This window comes from Ovis canadensis, chromosome 21 (genome assembly GCF_042477335.2).
Source record: "Ovis canadensis isolate MfBH-ARS-UI-01 breed Bighorn chromosome 21, ARS-UI_OviCan_v2, whole genome shotgun sequence".
In the NCBI taxonomy this organism is placed as follows: Eukaryota; Metazoa; Chordata; class Mammalia; order Artiodactyla; family Bovidae; genus Ovis; species Ovis canadensis.
This window is the reverse complement of record NC_091265.1, coordinates 34,988,057-35,015,607: the sequence shown is the minus strand read 5'-3', so window position 1 is coordinate 35,015,607 and position 27,551 is coordinate 34,988,057. Positions and strand designations below refer to the sequence as shown.

General features: G+C 38.1%; 1 protein-coding gene across 1 annotated transcript in view; it reads right to left on the bottom strand.

The window, feature by feature from the left end:
- Nucleotides 1–27,551, bottom strand: part of LOC138427225 (glycerophosphodiester phosphodiesterase domain-containing protein 4-like) — a 125,677-nt gene that overhangs the window by 49,313 nt on the left and 48,813 nt on the right. Inside the window, exon 10 of the mRNA XM_069566594.1 lies at nucleotides 23,336–23,492. Coding sequence (XP_069422695.1) covers nucleotides 23,336–23,492 — 157 coding nt within the window. The remainder of the gene's footprint in view (nucleotides 1–23,335; nucleotides 23,493–27,551) is intronic.

Sequence of the window (27,551 nt, the reverse complement as noted above, 5' to 3'; positions counted from 1 at the left end):
GGTGGTGTCATCTGCATATCTGAGGTTATTTATATTTCTTCCAGCAGTTTTGATTCCAGCTTGTGCCTCATCCAGCCTGGCATTTTGCATGATGTACTCTGCATATAAGTTAAACAAGTAAGGTGACAATATACAGCCTTGATGTATTCCTTTCCCAATCTGGAACCAGTCCATTGTTTCATGTCCAGTTCTAACTGTTGTGTCTTGACCTGCATACAGATTTCTCAGGAGGCAGGTCAGGTGGTCTGATATTTCCATCTCTTTATGAGTTTTCCAGTTTGTTGTGATCCACACAGTCAAAGGCTTTGGTGGAGTCAATAAAGCAGAAGTAGATTTTTTTCTGGAACTCTCTTGCTTGACATCTCCAATGGATGTTGGCAATTTGATCTCTGGTTTTTCTGCCTTTTCTAAATCCCACTTGAACATCTGGAAGTTCTCAGTTCACATACTGTTGAAGCCTTCCTTGGAGAATTTTGAGCATTACTTTGCTAGCATGTGAGATGAGTGCAATTGTGTGGTAGTTTGACCATTCTTTGGCACTGCCTTTCCTTAAGACTGGAATAAAAACTGACCTTTTCCAGTCCTGTGGCCACTGCTGAGTTTTCCAGACTTGCTGGCAAATTGAATGCAGTACTTTAACAGCTTCGTGTAATAGTTAAATGAACAGAAGTCAACAGCCGCCCCAACATCCTTGACACAAGCAAACAGCTGCATGAAGTAGCACAGCTTTCATCAAAGAGCCTTGGGCAAAGATTCTCCTCTTAAACGCCAGACTCTCCTTTGAATACTTTCATTCCTCATCTTTCTGGCCGTATTTTCTTTATTGATTTAAGCTTATATACTTTTAAAGAATTTTTTGAGGCTGCATGGGGGCTATTTTCTAGTTGCAGTGCACAAGCTTCTTATTGAGATGGCCTCATTTGTGTGGAGCATGGGCTTTAGGTCATGCGAGCTTTAGTAGTTACCGCACATGGGCTCAGTAATTGTGCCACATGGGTAGTTGCCCCACAGCATGAGGAATCTTTCCAGGCCAGGGATCAAACCCATTTCCTCTACATCAGCAGGTGGATTCTTAACCACTGGACCATCAGGGAAGTCCTAAGGTTATACACTTTTGATTTCACCTATCATATTTCTCTTACTAAAATTAATAATTTGCTTAACTCTAAGCTTTTCTACATAATCATCACTTTAACTGTAATTAAGTTTCTCCAAGATGTTACTAGCTTAGACAATTTGAAATTTTATTAATAATGATTATTTTCATGTATGTATTTAATGATTATTTAGTGATTATTTCATGTATCTAACAATTATTCATTTAGGTACTACACTCTTCATGTAATACCTAAATGAAAAGAAACATCTCTGACCTAGAAGAAAATAAAATGTACTTTCAGTGTAATAGTTGAATGATTGTTATGACAATTCTCAAAGGAAACATACTCGAAGTTTACCAAAGTTGATAGTATTTTTCTTATATAACTCCTGTGTTCTTTAAATATGTGGCAATCAGGCTTTTTGCTGGTAACACAGGGCAGGGTTATTTAGTCTGTGGGCCTGTTAGACAACTCCAACTGCAGGACTCTCCAAACCCTCAGTAAACCATATCTGCTTAATAAGCATATGAAGGAATAACATATTTCCTAGGAAACAGCCTTCTAAGGATATGGATCCCACCACCAGGAACTGAATAATCAGAGGTGATTTTAAAAATGTGTGTTTCACTTTGTTTGATGTGATAAATGACATAACCCAAGCCTTAGATGTACAACATAACAGTTTAAATTCCTTAGCCTGAATGCTGCTGTGCTTAGTCACTTAGTACTTTCTGACTCTTTGTGACCCCATGGTGTGTAGCCTGTCAGGCTCCTCTGTCCATGGAGATTCCTCAGGGAAGAATACTGGAGTGGGTTGCCAAGCCCTCCTCCAGGGCCTCTTCCCAACCCAGGGATCAAACCCAGGTCTCCCGCATTGTAGACAGATTCTTTATCAGCTAAGCTACCAGGGAAGCCCTTAGCCTGAGTAGTTATCAAAAATAGTGAAGCCCTGAACTTATTTTTGTTAACACCACTGCTAACACTTCATGTTGTACCAGATTAAAGATCAACTGTGGCTTGATTAGGGAAGGGTTTATTAAATGCAGTCTAAAGGACTTGAATTGCCTTCATTTTGTGGCAGTGGATGCTACTTGCAATGCAGTGTTTCAGGATATTTAACTTAAAAGTGCCATTATCTGTACATTTTCAATGACACTGACAGAGAAGAAAGGAGTGTAAGATTTACTTACTAAGCCCTAAATACTAGATAATCATTCATTCAGCAGGCATACTCTGCGTGCTCCTAAAACACAAATCCTGTTATCAAAATATTCAATTTAGTAAGAGAGATAAGACACAGAGACAAATAAAACATAAGTTTCATGACAGTTGTCACTGAAAATTATTTTGGGCTCTTAGAATTGGATTGTGGTAACAATAAGATGGTCTGGTCTGGTATTCCCCTCTCTCTAAGAGCTTTCCACTCTTTGTCATGATCCACACAATTAATGGCTCCAGTGTAAGGGAGATCAACCCTGAATATTCACTGGAAGGACTGATGCTGAAGCTCCAGTTTTGGTCATCTGATGCAGACAAACAGATAACTTCTTAGAAAAGTCCCTGATGCTGGGAAAAACTGAGGCCAGAAGAAGAAAAGGACCTCAGAGGATGAGAGGCTAGATGGATCACTGATGCAATGAATATGAACTTGGGCAAACTCCGGGAGATGGTGAGGGACAGAGAGGCCTGGTGTGCCCAGAGTGTCCATGGCACTGCAAAGGGTCGGACATGACTGGGCAACAGCACAACAACAGTAAGATGCAATGTGCAAAAAATAGAAAGAAAGAAACAGCAAATGCACTATTTAATTTGACCACAGGATATATTAAAAATGAGAAAACTAAAGCTTAAAAAATAATCACAAGTCCAATTTTCAACTAACAGGTAAACTGGAAGTGACATGTCCAGTCATTGAGCTCAACAGTGACTGAAAACTTTCAGTCATTATTGCTTCAAATATTTCTTCTGTTCTTTTCCCTCATTCTTCTCCATTTGTTTTTTTTTATTACATATATGTTATGTCTTTTGTAATTGCCCCACAATTTTTGGCTATTCTGACTTGCCCTTTTTGTTCACTTTCTTCTTTGCATTTCCGTTTAGGAAGCTTCTAGACATCTTCAACGGCACTGATTTCTTCCTAATCCTTGATGAGGATGAGCCCATCAGAGGCATTCTTCATTTCTATTAAATGTTTTTGCTTTGGAAGCTTTTCATTTGATTCTTTCTTAGAGCTTCTGTTTACATCTCTCTGCTTACATTGCCTCTTTTCTTACATGTTGTCTACTTTCTTCATTAGAGCCCTTAATATAATAATCATGGTTATTTTATATTTGCTGATATATCCAAAATCTGTATTATATCTGAATCTGGAAGTGATACTTGCTTTGTTTTTTAATTTTAATATCTTTAATTCTTACATGCATTCCCAAACATGAACCCCCCTCCCACCTCCCTCCCCATAACATCTCTCTGGGTCATCCCCATGCACCAGCCTCAAGCATGCTGCATCCTGCGTCAGACATAGACTGGCGATTCAATTCTTACATGATAGTATACATGTTAGAATGTCATTCTCCCAAATCATCCCACCCTCTCCCTCTCCCTCTGAGTCCAAAGTTCCGTTATACACATCTGTGTCTCTTTCCCTGTCTTGCACACAGGGTCATCATTGCCATCTTCCTAAATTCCATATATATGTGTTAGTATACTGTATTGGTATTTTTCTTTCTGGCTTACTTCACTCTGTATAATCGGCTCCAGTTTCATCCATCTCATCAGAACTGATTCAAATGAATTCTTTTTTACGGCTAAGTAATACTCCATTGTGTATATGCACCACAGCTTTCTTATCCATTCATCTGCTGATGGACATCTAGGTTGTTTCCATGTCCTGGCTATTATAAACAGTGCTGCGATGAACATTGGGGTACATGTGTCTCTTTCAATTCTGGTTTCCTCGGTGTGTATGCCCAGAAGTGGGATTGCTGGGTCATAAGGTAGTTCTATTTGCAATTTTTTAAGGAATCTCCACACTGTTCTCCATAGTGGCTGTACTAGTTTGCATTCCCACCAACAGTGTAGGAGGGTTCCCTTTTCTCCACACCCTCTCCAGCATTTATTGCTTGCAGATTTTTGGATCGCAGCCATTCTGACTGGTGTGAAGTGGTACCTCATTGTGGTTTTGATTTGCATTTCTCTAATAATGAGTGATGTTGAGCATCTTTTCATGTGTTTGTTAGCCATCCGTATGTCTTCTTTGGAGAAATGTCTATTTAGTTCTTTGGCCCATTTTTTTGATTGGGTCGTTTATTTTTCTGGAATTGAGCTACATAAGTTGCTTGTATATTTTTGAGATTAGTTGTTTGTCAGTTGCTTCATTTGCTATTATTTTCTCCCATTCAGAAGGCTGTCTTTTCACCTTGCTTATATTTTCCTTTGTTGTGCAGAAGCTTTTAATTTTAATTAGTTCCCATTTGTTTATTTTTGCTTTGATTTCCAGAATTCTGGGAGGTGGATCAGAGAGGATCCTGCTGTGATTTATGTCTGAGAGTATTTTGCCTATGTTCTCCTCTAGGAGTTTTATAGTTTCTGATGTTACATTTAGATCTTTAATCCATTTTGAGTTTATTTTTGTGTGCGGTGTTAGAAAGTGATCTAGTTTCATTCTTTTACAAGTGGTTGACCACTTTTCCCAGCACCACTTGTTAAAGAGATTGTCTTTACTCCATTGTATATTCTTGCCTCCTTTGTCAAAGATAAGGTGTCCATATGTGTGTGGATTTATCTCTGGGCTTTCTATTTTGTTCCATTGATCTATATGTCTGTCTTTGTGCCAGTACCATACTGTCTTGATGACTGTGGCTTTGTAGTAGAGCCTGAAGTCAGGTAAGTTGTGTCCTCCAGTTCCATTCTTCTTTCTCAAGATTGCTTTGGCTATTCAAGGTTTTTTGTATTTCCATACAAATCTTGAAATTATTTGTTCTACTTCTGTGAAAAATGTGGCTGGTAGCTTGATAGGGATTGCATTGAATTTGTAAATTGCTTTGGGTAGTATACTCATTTTCACTATATTGATTCTTCCGATCCATGAACATGGTATATTTCTCCATCTATTAGTGTCCTCTTTGATTTCTTTCATCAGTGTTTTATAGTTTTCTATATATAGGCCTTTAGTTTCTTTAGGTAGATATATTCCTAAGTATTTTATTTTTTTTGTTGCAATGGTGAATGGAATTGTTTCCTTAATTTCTTTTTCTACTTTCTCATTATTCGTGTATAGGAATGCAAGGGATTTCTGTGTATTGATTTTCTATCCTGCAACTTTACTATATTCATTGATGAGCTCTAGTAATTTTCTGGTGGAGTCTTTAGGGTTTTCCATGTAGAGGATCATGTCATCTGCAAACAGTGAGAGTTTTACTTCTTCTTTTCCAATTTGGATTCCGTTTATTTCTTTTTCTGCTCTGACTGCTGTGGCCAAAACTTCCAGAACTATGTTGAATAGTAGCGGTGAAAGTGAACACCCTTGTCTTGTTCCTGACTTTAGGGGAAATGCTTTCAATTTTTCACCATTGAGGATAATGTTTGCTGCGGGTTTGTCATAGATAGCTTTTATTATGTTGAGGTATGTTCCCTCTATTCCTGCTTTCTGGAGAGTTTTTTATCATAAATGGATGTTGAATTTTGTCAAAGGCCTTCTCTGCATCTATTGAGATAATCACATGGTTTTTATTTTTCAATTTGTTAATGTGGTGAATTACATTGATTGATTTGCGGATATTGAAGAATCCTTGCATCCCTGGGATAAAGCCCACTTGGTCATGGTGTATGATCTTTTTAATGTGTTGTTGGATTCTGATTGCTAGAATTTTGTTGAGGATTTTTGCATCTATGTTCATCAGTGATATTGGCCTGTAGTTTTCTTTCCTTGTGACATCTTTGTCAGGTTTGGTATTAGGGTGATGGTGGCCTCATAGAATGAGTTTGGAAGTTTACCTTCCTCTGCAATTTTCTGGAAGAGTTTGAGGAGGATAGGTGTTAGCTCTTCTCGAAATTTTTGGGAGAATTCAGCTGTGAAGCCGTCTGGACCTGGGCTTTTGTTTGCTGGAAGATTTCTGATTACCGTTTCAATTTCCGTGCTTGTGATGGGTCTGTTAAGATTTTCTATTTCTTCCTGGTTCAGTTTTGGAAAATTGTACTTTTCTAAGAATTTGTCCATTTCTTCCACGTTGTCCATTTTATTGGCATACAACTGCTGATAGTAGTCTCTTATGATCCTTTGTATTTCTGTGTTGTCTGTTGTGATCTCTCCATTTTCATTTCTAATTTTATTGATTTGATTTTTCTCTCTTTGCTTCTTGATGAGTCTGGCTAATGGTTTGTCAATTTTACTTATCCTTTCAAAGAACCAGCTTTTGGCTTTGTTGATTTTTGCTATGGTCTCTTTTGTTTCTTTTGCACTTATTTCTGCCGTAATTTTTAAGATTTCTTTCCTTCTACTAACTCTGGGGTTCTCCAACTCTTCCTTTTCTAGTTGTTTTAGTTGTAGAGTTAGGTAATTTATTTGGCTTTTTTCTTGTTTCTTGAGGTATGCCTGTATTGCTATGAACTTTCCTCTTAGCACTGCTTTTATAGTGTCCCACAGGTTTTGGGTTGTTGTGTTTTCATTTTCATTCGTTTCTATGCATATTTTGATTTCTTTTTGATTTCTTCTGTGATTTGTTGGTTATTCAGAAGTGTGTTGTTCAACCGCCATATGTTGGAATTTTTAATAGTTTTTCTCCTGTAATTGAGATCTAATCTTAATGCATTATGGTCAGAAAAGATGCTTGGAATGATTTCGATTTTTTTGAATTTATCAAGTTTAGATTTATGGCCCAGGATGTGATCTATCCTGGAGAAGGTCCCATGAGCACTTGGAAAAAAGGTGAAATTCATTGTTTTGGGGAGAAATGTCCTATAGATATCAATTAGGTCTAACTGATCTAATGTATCATTTAAAGTTTGCGTTTCTTTGTTAATTTTCTGTTTAGTTGATCTGTCCATAGGTGTGAGTGGGGTATTAAAGTCTCCCACTATTATTGTGTTATTGTTGATTTCCCCTTTCATACTTGTTAGCATTTGTCTTACATATTGCGGTGCTCCTATATTGGGTGCATATATATTTATAATTGTTATATCTTCTTCTTGGATTGTTCCTTTGATCATTATGTAGTGGCCTTCTTTGTCTCTTTTTACAGCCTTTGTTTTAAAGTCTATTTTATCGGATATGAGTATTGCCACTCCTGCTTTCTTTTGGTCTCTATTTGCGTGGTATATCTTTTTCCAGCCCTTCACTTTCAGTCTGTATGTGTCCCTTGTTTTGAGGTGGGTCTCTTGTAAGCAGCATATAGAGGGGTCTTGTTTTTGTATCCATTCGGCCAGTCTTTGTCTTTTGGTTGGGGCGTTCAACCCATTTACGTTTAAGGTAATTATTGATAAGTATGATCCCGTTACCATTTACTTGATTGTTTTGGGTTCGGGTTTATACACCCTTTTCGTGTTTCCTGTCTAGAGGATATCCTTTAGAATTTGTTGGAGAGCTGGTTTGGTGGTGCTGAATTCTCTCAGCTTTTGCTTGTCTGTAAAGCTTTTGATTTCTCCTTTGTATTTGAATGAGATCCTTGCTGGGCACAGTAATCTGGGCTGTAGGTTATTGTCTTTCATCACTTTAAGTATGTCTTGCCATTCCCTCCTGGCCTGAAGAGTTTCTATTGACAGATCAGCTGTTATCCTTATGGGAATCCCCTTGTGTGTTATTTGTTGTTTTTCCCTTGCTGCTTTTAATATTTGTTCTTTGTGTTTGATCTTTGTTAATTTGATTAATATGTGTCTTGGGGTGTTTCGCCTTGGGTTTATCCTATTTGGAACTCTCTGTGTTTCTTGGACTTGGGTGATTATTTCCTTCCCCATTTTAGGGAAGTTTTCAACTAGTATCTCCTCAAGGATTTTCTCATGATCTTTCTTTCTGTCTTCTTCTTCTGGGACTCCTATAATTCGAATGTTGGAGCGTTTCATATTATCCTGGAGGTCTCTGAGATTGTCCTCGTTTCTTTTAATTCGTTTTTCTTGTTTCCTCTCTGATTCATTTATTTCTACCATTCTATCTTCTATTTTACTAATCCTATCTTCTGCCTCCGTTATTCTACTATTTGTTGCCTCCAGAGTGTTTCTGATCTCATTTATTGCATTATTCATTATATTTTGATTCTTTTTTATTTCTTCTAGGTCCTTGTTAAACCTTTCTTGCATCTTCTCAATCCTTGTCTCTAGGCTATTTATCTGTGTTTCCATTTTGATTTCAAGATTTTGGATCATTTTCACTATCAATATTCGGATTTCCTTCTCTGGTAGGTTCCCTACTTCTTCCTCTTTTGTTTGGTTTGGTGGGCAACTCTCCTGTTCCTTTGCCTGCTGAGTATTCCTCTGTCTCTTCATTTTGGTTATATTGCTGCGTTTGGGGTGGCCTTTTTATATTCTGGTAATTTGTGGAGTTCTCTTTATTATGGAGCTTCCTCACTTTGGGTGGGGTTCTATCAGTGGCTTGTCAAGGTTTCCTGGTTAGGGAGGCTTGTGTTGGAGTTTTGGTGGGTGGAGCTGGGTTTCTTCTCTCTGGAGTGCAGTGGAGTGACCCGTAATGGGTTATGAGACATCAAAGGTTTGGGGATAATTTTGAGCTGCCTGTATATTGAAGCTCAGGGGAGTGTTCCTGTGTTGCTGGAGAATTTGCGTGGCATGTCTTGTTTTGGAACTTGTTGGCCCTTGGGTGGAGCTTGGTTTCGGTGTAGGTATGAAGGCATTTGATGAGCTCCTATTGCTTAATGTTCCCTGAATTCAAGAGTTCTCTAATGTTTTCAGGCTTTGGATTTAAGCCTCCTGCTTCTGGTTTTCAGTTTTATTTTTACAGCCTCTAGACTTCTCCATCTATACAGCACCGATGATAAAACATCTAGGTTAAAGATGAAAAGTTTCTCCACATTGAGGGACACCCAGAGAGGTTCACTGAGTTACAAGGAGAAGAGAAGATGGAGGGGGTAGTTAGAGGTAACTGGAATGAGATGCGGTGAGATCAAAAGAGGAGAGAGCAAGCTAGCCAGTAGTCACTTCCTTATGTGCGCTCTATAGTCTGGACCGCTCAGAGGTATTTACAGAGTTATACGGGGAAGAGGAGAGGGAGGAAGTAGACACAGGTGACCAGGAGGATAAGAGAGAGGAATGAGTAGGAGAGAGACAAATCCTGCCAGTAACCAGTTCCTTAGGTGTTCTCTACCGTCTGGAACACACAGAGATTCACAGAGTTGGATAGAGAAGAGATGGGGGAGAAAAGAGACAGAGGCCACCTGGTGGAGAAAAAGGAGAGTCCAGAGGAGGAGAGAGTGGTCAAGCCAGTAATCTCGCTCTCAGGTAAACTTGGGTAGTGAAGTTTGGGTTTTTAAATGTACAAAATTGACAACAAAAACCTAAGAGCAAAGATTAAAAATCTAGAGTAGAGGTTGGATTTTCAAAGATACAATATTAAAGAAAAGCAGAAGGAAAAAGGAAGAAAGAAAAAAAAAGAATTATTAAAAAAACAAACAACAACAACAACGAAAAAAAAACACCAACAACCATCCAAAGAGTATATATGGTGTTTGTCTTAAAAAAAAAAAAAGTCTTTTTTTTTAAAATAGTAATAGTAGGTTATAGAAATAAAAATTAGAGGAGAAATAGAAGAGTTAACAATTTAAAAAAAGCTAGAAAAAAAAAGAAAAAAGCAAAAAGCAAAAAGCAAAAAAAAAAAAAAGGAATGATTTTAAAAATATTAAAAATATCTCGCCCTTCTCTGATGTTATGGGCCGTGTGGGCTCACTTCCAAGGTGGTTCCCTCTGTTTAACTTCTTCTGTTTGCTGGTTTTTTAGGCTCACTAGTTCAGTCGCGCTGTGGGGAGGGGGGATGCTGCAAACAAATAGCACTGTCGTGTGCACACAGTATCTCTGCTCCGCTTGACCTGTCCTTTCTCACGGTGCACAAACCGCTCCGGCTCTACGATGCTCAGCCGGGAACCGTCTGGGGCCAGCCCTAGGCTGCGTGCACTTCCCCTGTCCAAGCCGCTCAGGTTCGGCGCTCAGGCAGCCCTCAGAGGCACAAATGCTGCTGGGACTGCGCTTTGTGCCCTTCCCAGGTCCGAGTAGCTCAGGAGTTTGGCAAGCACGATCACCGCAGCTTGTCACCTTTTCCGCCGCTGCCACTCAGCTCTCTGGGTGGACCGCTGGCGCACCCCGCGAGGCAGACTGTGACTGTCCAGCACCCCCAGAAGTCTTAGCAAAGGAGCCTGCTTGCAGTTAGGTAAGTAAAGTCTCTCCGGGTCTGCAATTGCCCCTTTCCAGTCCTTACGGCTCTGGCTGCCTGTCCCCGGCGGGGGATGGTCTGCAGCCGGCTTTTTCCGTTCCGTCCTTTGTTCTGTGCTCGGTCCTGGCGGTATCTTATGTTCGAGCTTTTCGCGTGGTAGCTATCCCACAGTCTGGGTTGCTAGCCCAAGCTAGATCGTTCTGGTGCGCGTGGGGCGTTCCTGCCCGATTCTTACAAAGCACTGCAGCCCTTGCCTCCCGCGCGTCCCTGCCCTGCGCCCACTTCCCAATGGTGGATGCAGGCGTCTGTGCTGCTTTTCCGCTGGGGGAGTTACTGTTGGGCTTGTAATCTCTTGGTTTTAATTATTTATCTATTTTTCCTTCCTGTTATGTTGCCCTCTGTGTTTCCAAGGCTCGCCACAGACTCAGCAGGGAGAGTGTTTCCTGGTGTTTGGAAACCTCTCTTCTTAAAATTCCCTTCCCGGGACGGAGCTCCCTCCCCACCTCCTTTGTCTCCTTTCTCGTCTTTTATATTTTTTCCTACCTGTTTTTGAAGACAATGGTCTGCTTTTCTGGTTGCCTGATGTCCTCTGCCAGCCTACAGAAGTTGTTTTGTGGAGTTTGCTCGGCGTTGAAATGTTCTTTTGAGGAATTTGTGAGGGAGAGAGTGATCTTCCCGTCCTATTCCTCCGCCATCTTTCCCTCCCCTCTCACATCACTCATTATTTTAGAAATGCAAATCAAAACCACAATGAGGTATCATCTCATGCAAGTCAGAATGGCCATCATCAAAATGTCTATAGACAATAAATGCTAGCGAGGGTATGGAGAAAAGGGAACCCTCTTAAACTGTTGGTAGGAATGCAAACTAATACAATTGCTATGGAGAAGAGTATGGAGATTCCTTAAAAAACTAGGAATAAAACCACCATAGGACCCAGCAATCCCACTACTGGGCATATACCCCAAGGAAACCATACCCTTGTGTTTAATGCAGCACTATTTACAATAGCTAGGACATGGAAGCAACCTACGTGTCCGTCGGCAGGAAATGGGTAAGGAAGTTATGGTGCATGGGTGCTGAGTCGCTTCAGTCATGTCCATCTCTGTGCAAGACTATGAACTGCAGCTTGCCAGGCTCCTCTGTCCATGGAATTTTCCAGGCAAGAATGCTATAGTGGATTGCCATTCTCTCCTCCAGGGGATCTTCCTGACCCAGGGCTTGAACCTACATCTATTACATCTAACCTGCATTGGCAGGCAGGTTGTTTACCACTAGCAGCACCTGGGAAACACAAGGCAGCTGTGGTACATATGCACAATGGAATATTACTAAGTTATGAAAAGAAACACATTTGAGTCAGTTCTAACGAGGTGGATGAACCCTGAGCCTATTATACCGAGTCAAGTAAGTCAGAAAGAGAACAATAAATGTCATATATTAACACATATATATGGAATCTAGAAAGATGGTACCAACATTCCTACATGTAGGACACCGAAGAAGGCACAGACATAAAGAACAGACTTTTGGACTCAGTGGGAGAACGAGAGGGTGGGATGATTTGAAGGAATACCATTGAAACATACATTACCATATGCAAACAGATAGTCAGTGGGAGTTTGATGTATAACACGGGGTACACAAAGCTGGTGCTCTGTGACAAACTGGAGAGCTGGGGTGGGGAAGGAGGTGGGAGGGGGGTTCAGGATGGAAGGGACACGTGTGTCCCTACGGCTGATTCATACTGATGTATGGCAAAAAAACATCATATATTGTAAAGTAATTATTCTGCAATTTAAAAAAAAATTTTTTTAAGAGCTACTTTATCCTCCTCCAGCCCAAAACAGGAGAGGGTTTTTTGTTTGTTTTTCATCACTCTTAAAAACAAGAATCTGATGGAGCTCCTAGAAGGAAAAGCCATAAAAGTATGGGGGCCTCTATAAAATTAGGCCTGCAAGAGTTTTCAAGTCTCAAGACAGTCCGCAGTCAGCCTCCAGTAATTATTCAAAATGACCTCCTAGGTAAACTACTTATACCTGCTGCTGGCTCCAGTGGCTTCTACTTCTGGAAACTTGATTTTGATTGATTCTCTACTCATCTGTCTCTCCAGATTTCAGATGGCTGATTTGCCTTGTGACTTCATTTCTCAGACAGGTCTAAGAGTCATTTATTTTCAAGTTGGCTTTTATCTCTTGTTTTAAGGATAGGATTGACAACTTCCAAGCTCTTTGTATGTCAAAGTGGAAACCAGAAGTCCTCTCTGACTAGATTAAGGTTTTGGGGATTTGTTTTTTCTGTAAATATTAACCTTGTATTCATGTCCAAATTAAACTCAGTTCTTAGATATTGCTATAGATTCCCAGGGATATTATACAATCAGGTCCTCTGCAAACAGAAATAGTTTTATTTCTTCCTTTCCAACAGCTATGCCTATTTACTCCCTATTTTACTGGTGATGACTCAATATAATGTTGAATTGATTGCTAAGATAACCTCTGTTTTTCCAAGTCTTACGGAAAATGAATTAATTTAGTCTTTCACCATTAGTATAATGACAGCTATAAGTATACAACAGATTACCTCTAGCAAGTTAAAAAAGTTTCTATTTTTAATATACACAGGTTTTTTTTAAGAACAGAGTTGAATTTTATCAAATGATCTTTCTGCATGTATTGAGATTATATGACTTTCTTCTTTGTGTATATTAACATGATAAAAAAATTATTCATTTTTAAACTGTAAACACCAACCTTGCATTGTCATGGAAAAAATACCTTTGATCAATATATGTTCTGCTTTTTACATATTGTTGGAATTTTTGAGGATATTTCTATGTATATTCATGAGGGGTATCAGTCTTTAGATTTCTTAAAATGCCTTTTTATATATTTGTTATCAGAGAAATACTGGGCTTATCTAATTTACACAGGGAATTATCCTCTCTTGTTGGATTTTCTAGAAGATACTTATGGAATCAGTATAATTTTTTTTTCTTCTACACATGGTAGAATTCACCAGTGAGCACAAGTGCACCTGGAATTTTCTGTTGGAAGTTTTTACACAGTTTCTTTAATAGACATATAACACGGTTTAGGTTATATATTTCTTATTGAGTTATTCAAAAGATAAAAATTTGTATTTTAAGGCAGGGAAAGAAAATTTAAGGATAAAGTGCTCTTTCCTGGGCCTCCTTCCCCCCACCCCACTCCTTTAACATACAGTGTGCCTCTGCCTTGTACATCAACCAGATCCCTCAAAGGTGGGAATGCCTGCTCAGCTGTACAGATATTTTGCTTTTCTTCTGATGTTACCAATGTAACTTCTTAGAAGATTTGTTTTCTTTCTCAACTCTGTAAGAGTTCACAGTGACTTGCTACTCACTTTATATGTGCTTATGTGGACTATTTATCTTTGTGGAATTTACGTAAAATGTCAGCATGTCATTTTGATGTGTGATCATCTGTCTCATAAACATATATGATTGTCTCTTCAACGTCAACCACTGCAACAGTTCTCAGAGCTTCTGAGAGTCTGTCTCCGGGGTTATAATCTTCAGTTCAATTCAGTAGCTCAGTCATGTCCGACTCTTTGCAACCCCATGAATTACAGCTCGCCAGGCCTCCCTGTCCATCACCAATTCCCGGAGTTCACTCAAACTCATGTCCATCGAGTCAGTGATGCCATCCAGCCATCTCAACCTCTGTCGTCCCATTCTCCTCCTGCCCCCAATCCCTCCCAGCATCAGAGTCTTTTCCAATGAGTCAACTCTTCACATGAGGTGGCCAAAGAATTGGAGTTTCAGCTTTAGCACCTTTCCTTCCAAAGAGCACCCAGGACTGATCTCCTTTAGAATGGACTGGTTGGATCTCCTTGCAGTCCAAGGGATGCTCAAGAGTCTTCTCCAACACCACAGTTCAAAAGCATCAATTCTTCAGTGCTCAGCTTTCTCCACAGTCCAACTGTCACATCCATACATGACCACTGGAAAAACCATAGCCTTGACTAGATGGACCTTTGTTGGCAAAGTAATGTCTCTGCTTTTCAATATTCTATCTAAGTTGGTCATAACTTTCCTTCCAAGGAGTAAGCATCTTTTAATTTCATGGCTGCAGTCACCATCTGCAGTGATTTGGGAGCACAAAAAAATAAAGTCTGACACTGTTTCCCCATCTATTTCTCATGAAGTGATGGGACCAGATGCCGTGATCTTCATTTTCTGAATGTTGAGCTTTAAGCCAACTTTTAAACTCTCCTCTTTCACTTTCATCAAGAGGCTTTTTAGTTCCTCTTCATTTTCTGCCATAAGGGTGGTATCATCTGTATATCTGAGATTATTGATATTTCTCCCAGCAATCTTGATTCCAGCTTATGCTTCCTCCAGTCCAGCATTTCTCATGATGTACTCTGCATAGAAGTTAAATAAGCAGGGTGACAATATACAGCCTTGACGTACTCCTTTTCCTATTTGGAACCATCTGTTGTTCCATGCCCAGTTCTAACTGTTACTTCCTGACCTGCATACAGACTTCTCAAGAGCCAAGTCAGGTGGTCTGGTATTCCCATCTCTTTCAGAATTTTCCACAGTTTATTGTGATCCACACAGTCAAAGGCTTTGGCATAGTCAATAAAGCAGAAATAGATGTTTTTCTGGAACTCTCTTGCTTTTTCCATGATCCAGCAGATGTTGGCAATTTGATCTCTGGTTCCTCTGCCTTTTCTAAAACCAGCTTGAACATCTGGAAGTTCACGGTTCACATATTGCTGAAGCCTGTCTTGGAAAATTTTGAGCATTACTTTACTAGCATGTGAGATGAGTGCAATTGTGCGATAGTTTGACTCAAATAAAATTCTTTTTAACTTGATTGTTAATTGAATTTTCATGATACAGAGAACTGTTCCATTTCATCTAAACTAACAGATTTATGTGCATGGTCTTGTTCCTATAGTATGCAAAGGGCTCTCCAGGAATAAAAAGACCCGATTTATAGAGTTTGCCAACTTTTGTTACTTAAATACTACAACCATGCCCAATTTCATAACTGGACTACCAACTGGTTCTGAAAGATCTGAAATGTAATATTTTGTTGTTGTGAGCCAATGTGAGCCAGCTCCACTGTTCGCTTTATTACCTTTGGTAATGGCTAGAGGGTCTGTACTAAAGCACATTCTTTCCTTTCCAGTATTGGAATTTTGTGTGTTTCCTCCTTTCGTCTTAGTCAGTTGACCAGATGTTTATCAATTTTATTGATCTCTTTAAAGAATACAGTTTTGTTTCATTTATGTTTTCTTTTTCTCTGTTCCCATTTCACTGATTCATGCCGTTTATTCTATTTTCTCTTCTGCTTACTACAAGTTAAATTTTTTTTCTAGCTTATCAAAGAGGAAGCTTAGATTTTTGACTGAGATTCTTCTTTCCTAATATAAACAGATAATCCTAGGAGTTTTTCTCTAATCACTGTCGTAGTTGCATTCCACCAAATTTTTAAAATATTTTATTTATTTTTGGCTGTGCTGCATCTTCATTGCTCAATGCACGCGCCTTCTCTAATTGCAGCAAAGGGGGGTTAATCTTCCTTGCAGCGCACGAGCTTCTCGTTGCAGTGGCTTTCCATTGTCAAGCACAGGCTCTAGGCATGCAGGCTTCAGTAGCTACAGCACATGGGCTCAGCAGTTATGGCAAATACGGCTTAGCTGTTCCAGGGCATGTGGGATCTTCTCAGACCAGGGATCATACCTGGGTTCCCTGCACTGGTAACTGGACCACCAGGGGAGTCCCAATGTTGTATTTTTTTTACATTCAATTCAAAATATAGCTAATATTCTGAGACTTCCCACTTTCCCTATGGGTTATTTAGAGGTGTTTCTGTGTGTTTTAATTTTGGGAATTTTTCAATTCTTAAAAAAGACCAAACCCAAATTCTGGAGCTTAAGAACCCAACAAATATAATGAAGAATGCATGAGAAAATCTTTGAAATAGAACAAATCAAATGAAAGAATAAATGACCTGGAAGAAAGGAAGCTACAAATGTTTTAGGTGGAAGAGGAGAGAGAACTAAGATGTTTTTAAAAGTGAAGAAACATTATCACATTTATTGGGACAGCCAAAATACAGATAATGGGTGCACCTACCAAAATAAGAGAAGGATAAGGTGGCACCGCATTTATGTAAAGAAATAATAGCTGGGGACTTCCCAAACCTGGGCAAAAACCTGGACAAATCCAGGTACAAATCCACAAAGCTAATAGATCACCTCATTTCAGTGTAAAATGACCTTCTCCAAGACACATTATAATCAAGGTGTCAGGGTGAGTGATAAATAAAGGACACCAGGGGTGGGGTGGAATTAAGTATTGCCGGTATGAACCCCCCATTAGACTACCAGCAACAACTCGATAGGCCAGGAAAGAATGGAACAACATACTTAAAGTACTGAAAGATTTAAAAATGCTTGCCTAGAATACTCTAACAAATGATAATCTAACAAAGTTACTCTTTAGATATGAAGGAGATATTCAGGCTCTCCCAGACAAATAAAGCTGAAAGAGTTCTTCACCACTAAATCTGCCTTACAAGAAATGCTGACAGGAGCTCTTCCACCTGAAATGAGAAGATAAAAGTATACACAGCTCTCAGTTAAGGAGAAAACCGTAACTCTAGTTTAGAATAAAGCGGTAAACACTAAACATAAAGATTAAAGGAAAGAACTTTGAAAATAACTATAGCTACCACAACGTGCAACAAACTCACAGAATAAAGTGACAGAATTTCTACAGTAAAAATATAAAAAGGAAGGACAGCAAATTAAGATAAATTACTATCAACAGGAAAAGACCTATTCAAACTATGAGAAAGATTTTCTACGCAAACCTCATAGTACTCAGAAAACAAAAATCTAGAGCACAGCAAACATAAAGAGGAAAACTGAGCAAACAAGCATGGAAAATCACCAATTAAAAAGACAGAAGCACAAGAAAAAAGAAACAATGGAGATATGAAACAGTCAAAAGACAAAAGATAAATAAACAGTAGTATGTTCTTACATATCAACAATCATCTGAGATGTAAATGGATTGAACTCACCAAATCAAAAGGCACAGGGTCGTGGGGGTGGATTAAAAATCAAGACTGAACTACACGGTGTCTTCAGGACACTTGTTTCAATTCTAAAAATACATACAGACTCAAAATGAAAGAACTGAAGATGATATTCCAAGCGAATGGTAAATAAAAGAAAGCAGATATAGTCATACTTACGCCCCCCAAAATAAATCTCAAGGCAAAATGATAACAAGGTACAAAGAAAGTCATGATGTAATGATAAAAGGGTAAAAACATCAAGAAGGCATAACATAATAAATACTGGGGTGGCCAAAAGGTTCATTGGTCTTTTCCCATAAGATGGCTCTAGAAGCAATTAGCTGTCTTTAACTTCATTTGAAATAATTTTCTTAGGTTCTATTGTGACTGCTGTCATATCGGTGTGTATTTTTTAAAAACAAAAATTGGCGACTTTTTGTGTGGCTATTTATTTTTAATCCATCATAATAACTTTTTTAAAATATAAATTTATTTATTTTAATTGGAGGTTAATTACTTTACAATATTGTATTGGTTTTGCCATACATCAACATGAATCCACCACAGGTATACACGTGTTCCCCATCCTGAACACCCCTCCTTCCTCCCTCCCCGTACCATCCCACTGGGTCATCTCACTGTACCGGCCCCAAGCATCCAGTATCATGCATCGAACCTAGACTGATGATTCATTTCATATATGATGTTATACATGTTTCAATGCCATTCTCCCAAATCATCCCACCCTCTCCCTCTCCCACAGAGTCCAAAAGACTATTCTATACATCTGTGTCTCTTTTGCTGTCTCGCATACAGGGTTATCGTTACCATCTTTCTAACTTTTAAAAATTGTGCTGTTTTCTGCCACATAGCAGCATGAATTAGCCATAGGTATTACATATGTCTCCTCCCTCATGAACCTCCCTTCCACCTCTCACCCCATCCCATCCCTCTATGTTGTTACAGAGCACCAGATCTGAGTTCCCTGAATCATGCATCAATTGTGTAGCCATTTTAATATGGAAGATGGAATCAAAAAAGCAAAATTTTCAGCATATTATACTTTTATTATTTCAAGAAAGGCAAAAGCACAACTGAAACATGCCCCCAAAAATGCGCAGTGTATGGAGAAAGTGCTGTGACTGATGGAACATGTCAAAAGTGGTTTGTGAAATTTAGTGCTGGACATTTCTCACTGGACTGGAGACTAGTTGAAATTGATAGCAATCAAATCAAGACATTAATTAGGAATAAAGTTACACCACAAAGTGATAGCCAACATACTCAAACTATCCATCAAGCACTCAAAATCATTTTCACTAACTTGATTATGTTTATTGCTTTGATGCTTGGGTTCTACCTAAGTGATGTGAAAAAGATCTTCTTGAAAATATTTCATGCAACTCTCTACCTAAACATAACAAAAAACATTCCCTAAAACCAATTGTGATGGATGATGAAAAGTGGATACTGTACAGTAATGTGCAATGGAAGAGATCAAGCACAAGCAAAATGAACCACCATCAAACACACCAAAGGCTGGTGCTCACCCATAGAAAGTGATGTTGTATATATAGTGGGATTGGAAGAGTCCTCCAATATGAGCTTCTTCGGGAAAAGCAAACAATAAATTCCAATGAGCACTGCTCTCAGTTAGACTAACTGGAAGCAACATTCAATGAAAGGCATCCAGAATTAGTCAACAGAAAATAATCTTCCAACAGGGTAGCATAAGTCTGCATGTTTATTTGATGATCAGACAAAGACTGTTACAGGCTGGCTGGCAACTTCTGATTCAACTGCCATATTCACCAGACATTGCGTCTTTGGATTTCCATTGATTTTGGTCTTCACAAAATTCTTTTAGTGGAAAAAAATTCAATTCCCTGAAAGACTGTTCAAAAAGATGAAAAGTTTTGGAAGACAGAATTACAAAGTTGCCAGAAAAATGGCAAACGGTAGTGGGACAAAAAGGTCAATATGGTGGTGTTCGATATACATCTTGGTAAAAATGAAAAATGCGTGTTTCATTCTTACTTAATAACTGAAGGAGCTTTTTGGCCAACCCAGTATTTAGCAACTCGTTCTCACCACCTCTCTGAATTCAGGTATACATTCTTTTTACTGAGTCACTATGTTACAGGGCAATGCAGTCACCTACATAAACTGAATAGAAATATGCCCCTCTTTACACAGGGATATAACTGGAAAAATTGTGTTGTCAACATCATATCTGAAGATCATATTTGAGAGTACATGTCATTCAATCTGACATGACAAGCCCCCAGTCCCCACTAAGGATACACATACAATTGGTATTTGGAACCAATGCCTATGCACCTTTGTAGGCAAACTGTATGGTTTCCCTTTTGCACACTGTCTCAGCATTACAGGAGGTAAGAAAGATCAATGATGAGCAGGAAAAGAAGAGAGACACTTGCCCGTATTTGTAGCTATACCTGTGAAAACTGGTTCAAGTGAACTTCCAATTTTTAAAGTAGTAGTGAGAAAAAGAGCTCTGGAATGATAGGGACTATTAAAAGAGAAATTCTAGATTCTCTATATACTCTCTAGACAGAACCTCATTAATAGCCTTAGTAGTTGTTTAACAAAATCTGACTCTAGATTTGCTAATTATACAAGGAACTTTATGTGTGTTAACTGACCCTTTTAACTGCACTGATGTAAATCAATTGAGCCAAATAATATAAAATCACAACAATAGAGCCAAACAATACAAAATCACAACAAGACCAGCCTCTAAACAATCTACAGAGTTTATTTATGATCACAAGAGAGGGCCTAAATTATTCAAAACTCAGAATTAAGACTTGTTGAACCCTCCAGCATCAGGGTGGCACTTTTTCTTACCAGGCACACCTAAGTGTCATTGGATTCTTAGGGGAATGTACCTTTCTTTGAATTACTTACTATTAATTAGGGACAGATAATATAAAGTTAGATGTTGACTTCGATAAAACAGGAAAATATTTTTGTCCAGTCAAGATGCAAGTGAGTTTTGATAGAGAACTCAAAGTAAACTTTATTGTCACAGAATATATTAACCAAAATAATACACTAGATTTGTATCCAACTTAGCAATGTAATTTCAGCATTACTTTGTTGTACTTACTTGCATGTTGGCTTCTCACTTTTCTTTTGAGTGGGTTTTGTCATCCTATTTGTTCCTATATTAATGTGTTAGTTAAAACTTATACCCTGCTTACTATCTATATGATTGAGAATTATATCTCTGTAATTTTGATATTTATACTTTCACAAAAAGGGTATAAAAATGTTCCACACAAAGGTTGGTTTTACTGGAGAAAGGGGAACTCAGCTAAGTTTCTAGGAACAACTCCTAGGATTTCTGTATCTATTTTTATTTCATTACTAATCAGATTAACTACTTAATTTTCACAAGAAATCTCAAGAAGAACAAATATACTAACAAATAATCAACTCACCACCATATCAATCCATAATGATACCCATCCAAATGAAGAGCAACCCAGAATACATTTCACAAAGAAAACCAATTTATCTTGCTATGGAAAATTATCTAAACATCCAAATCTTTAAATTATGTGCTATCATCACTCTGACCACCTGTGAACACACAGCATGCAAGCAAAGAAAGTTCCACAGTCAAACCTGCGGTCTGGTAGGCTACAGTCCATGGGGTCACAAAGAGTTAGACATGACTGAACAACTATTACTTGCACTCAGATAACCATAATTGAAGTGTCTCAGGACACTCCTCAGTAGCCAAAGTAATAGCAAAACAAAGCACTGCAAGCATACCATCTAAATATGCTGATAGGAAACTGTTGATCCTAAAAGAAGCCACCAAAGTTTATTACAATAACATATCCAATCACACCACTTACCAGTGTGACTTTACCAGCCATATGTTACAAAATAGATACAGTAATAATCTTTTCATCTGGAACATGCACTTGACAGACATTATCTATGGCTACCTAAGCCAATATATACATACATTCTAACGAAGCATCTCTAGTTTCTGTGTGTCTGTTCTCCAACCAGTCCATTCTGAAGCAGATCAGCCCTGGGATTTCTTTGGAAGGAATGATACTAAAACTGAGACTCCAGTACTTTGGCCACCTCATGAGAAGAGTGACTCATTGGAAAAGACTCTGATGGTGGGAGGGATTGAGGGCAGGAGGAGAAGGGGACGACCCAGGATGAAATGGCTGGATGGCATCACTGACTCAATGGATGTGAATCTGAGTGAACTCTGGGAGTTGGTGATGGACAGGGAGGCCTGGCGTGCTGCGATTCATGGGGTCGCAAAGAGTTGGACACGACTGAGCGACTGAACTGACTGACTGACCAATTCATGTATGACAAGATATATACAGAGCCTTCACACAGAAACCCGTACTATCAGATTGATCCCATTTCTTTCACATATGGTAATAGTGCTTATAGGCTATGTACTCATATGAAAATAAGTATTCTGAGGTGATACGGTCATTACAAATCAATCTTCGTCTATTCCTTATATTAACACTAGTTAATAGAATGAATTTGAAGTGGATAAATCTACCCTCACATAATTCTTTACTTTTCACATTTTTATTATGAAAAAAGATTAAATGTGTCCTCTAGATTAACATTAAATATAAATAAAATTCCTAGTACATAATCAAAAGTATTTGAAAGTTTGTTTCCATAATTTCACTATTACCTGATAGGAGAACTATTACCACAGCTGCCCCTAGCTATCCTAGCTCTGCTACCATAGGCGCTAGTAATATGAATGCTTGCTTCTCATATATTTGCTATCAAAATAAAAGACTCAAAGTGCAAAAACCACCACAATATTGTAAAGTAATTAGCCTTCAATTAAAATAATTAATTTTTTAAAAATGAGTATATCTGATTGATAAAACCTAGTTTGTGTGGATTCCCTCTAGACATATGATAACCCAGAAAATGTAAGGTTTTTTTTTTTTGTTTTCTTTAACTATTCTGAGAATAATTCTGAGAAAGTCAGGCTTGACTTTCATCACATGCAAATTTGACCTTTTGTTTTACCCATTTAAAATACTCAGGATAATTCTAAACTGTCTAACTTGTTATTTAAGCACTGCTATAGTCTCCTTATAACATATTTTCCTGATTCTTCTCTCAATCTCTCTCTCTTTTCTCCTCCTTACCACTTCTTCCCTACTTCTTTCTTACACACTCATACATACACACAAATACACACACACACACACTCCATATCCCCTCTTGTCTATTATAGTATAATCTCTAAAACAAATCACTATCATTGCCTTTGCTGCTGCTGCTGCTGCTAAGTCACTTCAGTCGTGTCCGACTCTGTGTGACCCCATAGACGGCAGCCCACCAGGCTCCACCATCCCTGGATTCTCCAGGCAAGAACACTGGAGTGGGTTGCCATTTCCTTCTCCAATGCATGAAACTGAAAGTGAAGTCGTTCAGTCATGCCCGACTCTTAGCAACCCCATGGACTGCAGCCTACCAGGCTCCTCCATCCATGGGACTTTCCAGGCAAGAATACTGGAGTGGGGTGCCATTGCCTTCTCCTCATTGCCCTTAGTTCCCCTCAAAAATGATCTTATTTTAGCTCAAATGGTACCTTTGCATGAAATGTTGTCCAACTCTCTCAAGTAGAAACCTTCACACTTACATCAAAATTACAGCTGTACACACTGTATTTATCTCCAGGATTAGCACATGACCATACAAAAGAGAGTAAATGCAGGGTTTTAGACCCGAGAAATGTATCTTACCCATGAATCTGAAAACCATTTGCCTGCATTCAGAGTTGACAGGAAATCCCAATTAAAAAAGCTACTGTGTTCGTGGGAGGCATTTGGCATGACGTCCAAGATATTGGTTGTTCTTCTCAAGTCATAATCATGCATGAGAAAAGGCACCTTATCCAAGCTGCAGGCAGAGGGGAAAATAGGAGAAAGGATCAATATATTGAATTCAATCATCTTGGTAGATAGGGTTCTTAGAAAGTCCATCAAGGTCACAAGTCTTACTAGGGTTCCTTACTCCAACCCAACTCTCATCAAAGGACTAGGTACCAGTAATTCATAGTTGATGTCAATATTTTAATGTCCTAGGTATCAACATTTTCCTGTGTATAATAATAATGTTTATGATGAAAGAATAACTTCTATAGGCATGAAATTTTCAGAATGGAGAAAAAGATAGGTACAGAAGTGATATGAATGTAAAGTGAATGGGGTGAGGATGGGCCAAGGCCTTGTGGGCCTCAGAGTCATAGTAAGTAGGCACTCAGGCAATCTTCTTGTGTTTTCTGGCCCATTTTCCAGCTAGGCACCTGCCATGAGTATTTCTTTCCCCAGACACTTCACATCAGATGGTGTTATTAGAAAAGATCCTGGTTTTGTTTTCTGATGTTTACCTTGAAGAATCTCTGCTTTTATGAGAATCTCTCTTCTTTTCTCATTAAAAGACCTAAGAAGTGAACTCTGTAATGGCTATGAGGGACTAACAGGATGGAAACTTAGCATCCTTCCCATAAACCACTAGAAAACTTGACAAAATAAGGCAATGATGTTTTCAGCCAATGGACAACAGGGAGCACAGTACGATGGTCTTGGAGAAAAGGTAAACAAATAAGTAGGCTCTACCTTCCTCCAGGCTTTTGTCTTGCAGGTGAATACTAGACTGTACTACTGGGAAGAAAAACCCTAAAAGGGACCCAGAAATTGTGTGAAATGAGAAAAAAAAAAGTCAGATGAAGGACAGGTCAAGAGACTTTGTGGCCTAGAGTTCCATAGGGAATTGAGCTATGCTAAAAAGAAGATTGTTAGGGAAATACATAAAGTTTATGACTAAATATCAGGTGTCTCTTGCAGAGTAAAATTCTCTGAAGCTTGCCAAGATCAAGGAAATGAAAAACTACCAGAAATTTCTAAGACAATTTGGACACCTCCTACTAGGTGTGTGAATTATTCAAAGTCTATCCAGTGAGAATGAACAGATGTCAGTAATTACTCAGGCATTCTCTAGAGACTCCAGAGGGCAACACTTTTGAAATGGGGATAATTTAGAACTAGAATGACTGTAGAACTTCCACTAAAGAGCTTAAAAGCAAGCCCCCAAAGCATTGAACTAATCTTCAAATCAACTTAACTGCCTGCTACAGAAAGCCAAATTCTTTCAAGGAGAACAAGAAAATTTAGTAACCAGCATGGTAAAATCACAAAGTGCAGCATGTAAACAAAATTTACCTGACAGGTAAAGAAGCAGAAAAACGTACCTATAATCAGGAGAAATTATCCAATGATGGCAAACTTGGAAATGAAAGAGGTAATAAAATTAACAAATAAGGATATTAAATTATATAAAACACAAATATAAGTGATGTATAAAACAGATATAAAATATGAGCATAATGAAGACATAACTATAAGAGATAAAAAATAAAGGAAATTCCAGAGCTGAAATAATAACTGAAATGAAAATTTCATTGGGTGAAATTATCAGCAGATTAGTTATTACAGATGATGTAAAGATCAATGAAGTTTCAAATGTAGGAACAGAATTTATCCAAATTACACATGTATGATTAGAGTCCTAAGAGGAGGGGGTGAACAGGAAAAACATCTGAGGAAATGGAAGTTTAAAAAAATCTCCAGATTTCATAAAAAGTATGTACCAATATATCCAAGAATATTAATGAATATGAAAATTGATAAATATAAGAGTACACACACATACACACATTAAGAATTATTACAATACGATCTTACAGGTTTTCAACTCCTCTAGAACCACAAGACATAAAAAATAGGAAAGTACAGTCCATTCAAAGGCAAAAGTAAAATCAACAGAAACTATCCTTGAAAAAGAGCTCATATGAGTACTAGATAAAGATATTACATATTAAAGATACTCAAAGAACTAAAAGAATTTGTGGATAAAGTCAAAAAATAATATATGAATAAAATGGACATATTAATAAAGAGATAAAAAAGAACTAAAAAGAAACCAGAAAAAAAAATCCTGGAGCTAAAATGTAGAACTAAATAAAAAATTGACTAGAGGGATCCAAAAGCAAATTTAAGGCAGAAGAAAAAAATTAATAAACTTGAAGATAGGACAATGCAAGTTATTGAGTCTGAGGAAGAGATAAAAAAGACTGTAGAAAAGTAAAGAGTCTAAGGTCACCCAGTCACCAAAGCTAGACAAGCATTACCAAAAAGGAAACTACAGATCAATATCCCTTAGGAACACTGATGCAAAAATGCTCAACAAAATACCAGCAAATAGAACTCAGCAGTGTAACAACAGGATTATAAACCATGATCAAGTGGGATTTATTCTGACATGCAAGGGTAGTTCAACATATCAAAATCCATCAGTGTCATACACCACACTGATAGAATAAAGGGGTGGGGAATGATCATCCCAATTGATGCAGAGAAAGCATTTAAGATAAATGTTATACCCTTTCATGATAAAAATACTAAACAGACTAGAAATAGCAGGAAACCACCCCTGGGATTTCCCTAGTGGTCCAGGGGCTGGGACTCTGTGTTCCCAATGCAGAGGGCTGGGGTTCAATCTCCTGTCCAGCAGCTAGATCCTGCATGCTACAACTGGAGTTCATGCGCCGCAATAAAGGATCTGCTATGTGGTAACTGGGGATACTGCAGGCTGCAACAAAGATCCAAGACACTGCATGATGCAACTAAGACCCGCCACAGCCAAGTAAATAAATATTTTTAAAAAGAATAAAAACAAGGAAACTATCCCAATATAATTAAACACATATATGAGAGATCCAGAGTGAACACTGTGCTCAATGGTGAAAAACTGAAAGCTTTTTCTCTAAGATTAAGAACAAGGCAAGGATGTCTGCTTTGGGGATCCCTATTCATAGTAATCCTGGAATTCTAGCCAGAGTAATTAGGCAACACAGGGAAATAAAGAACATACAGACTGAAAAGAAATAAATAAAATTAACCTCTGTTTTTAGATGATATTATCTTACGCACAGAAAATTCTAAGATTATACATACACAAACAAAAACCAATACATGAATTCAGTAAAGCAGCAGGCTACAAAGTCAACACACAAAATATCAGCTGCATTTCTATACACTAAGATTGAATAATCTGAAAAAGAAATTACAAAAGCAACTGTGTTAGCACCCATTTAGTGAAAGAATAAAATACATAAAAGGAGGTAAAAGATATATTCAGTGAAGTCTAGAACACAAGCTGAAATAAAGGATAGAGGACACATAAATGGAGGCAATCCCATGTTCATGGATTGAAAGACCACATTGTTAAGACGTCAAAACTACACAAAGCAATTACAGATTCAGTGCGACCTATTAACAAAATCTCAGTAATATTTAAGAAATAGAAAAATTCACCCTAAAATTCACAAGGATCCCATATAGCCAGAACAATCTTGAAAAAGAAGAACAAAACCAGAGGAATCACATTTCCTGATTTCAAAATGTACTATGAAGCAACAGCAATCAAAATAGTATGGTACTGGCATAAAGACAGACAAATAAAACAATAGAATAGAGAGCCCAGAAACAAAGCCCCACTTATATGGTCAAGTGATTTTTGAACCAAGGCCATTCAACAGGGAAAAGATGATTTTTTCCACAAACTGTCAGGAAAACTTGGATATTCACATGAAAAGAATGAAACTGGGCCTTTCCTTAATATCATATATAAAAATTAACTCAAAATTAATCGAAAACCTAATGTAAGAAATAAAACATTAAAATTCTTAGAATAAAACATAGAGAAAAAAATCATGACATTGGATTCAGCAATTTTTTTTCTATGATGACGAAATTAGAGGCAAAAACAAAAATTTAAGCAAATTGGCTTCATCAAAATAAAAAATGTTATACACCAAAAGACACTATTGGCAACCTAAAAAGGCATCCCATAAACAAGGAGAAAATATTCGCAAGTCATATATGTGATAAAGGATTA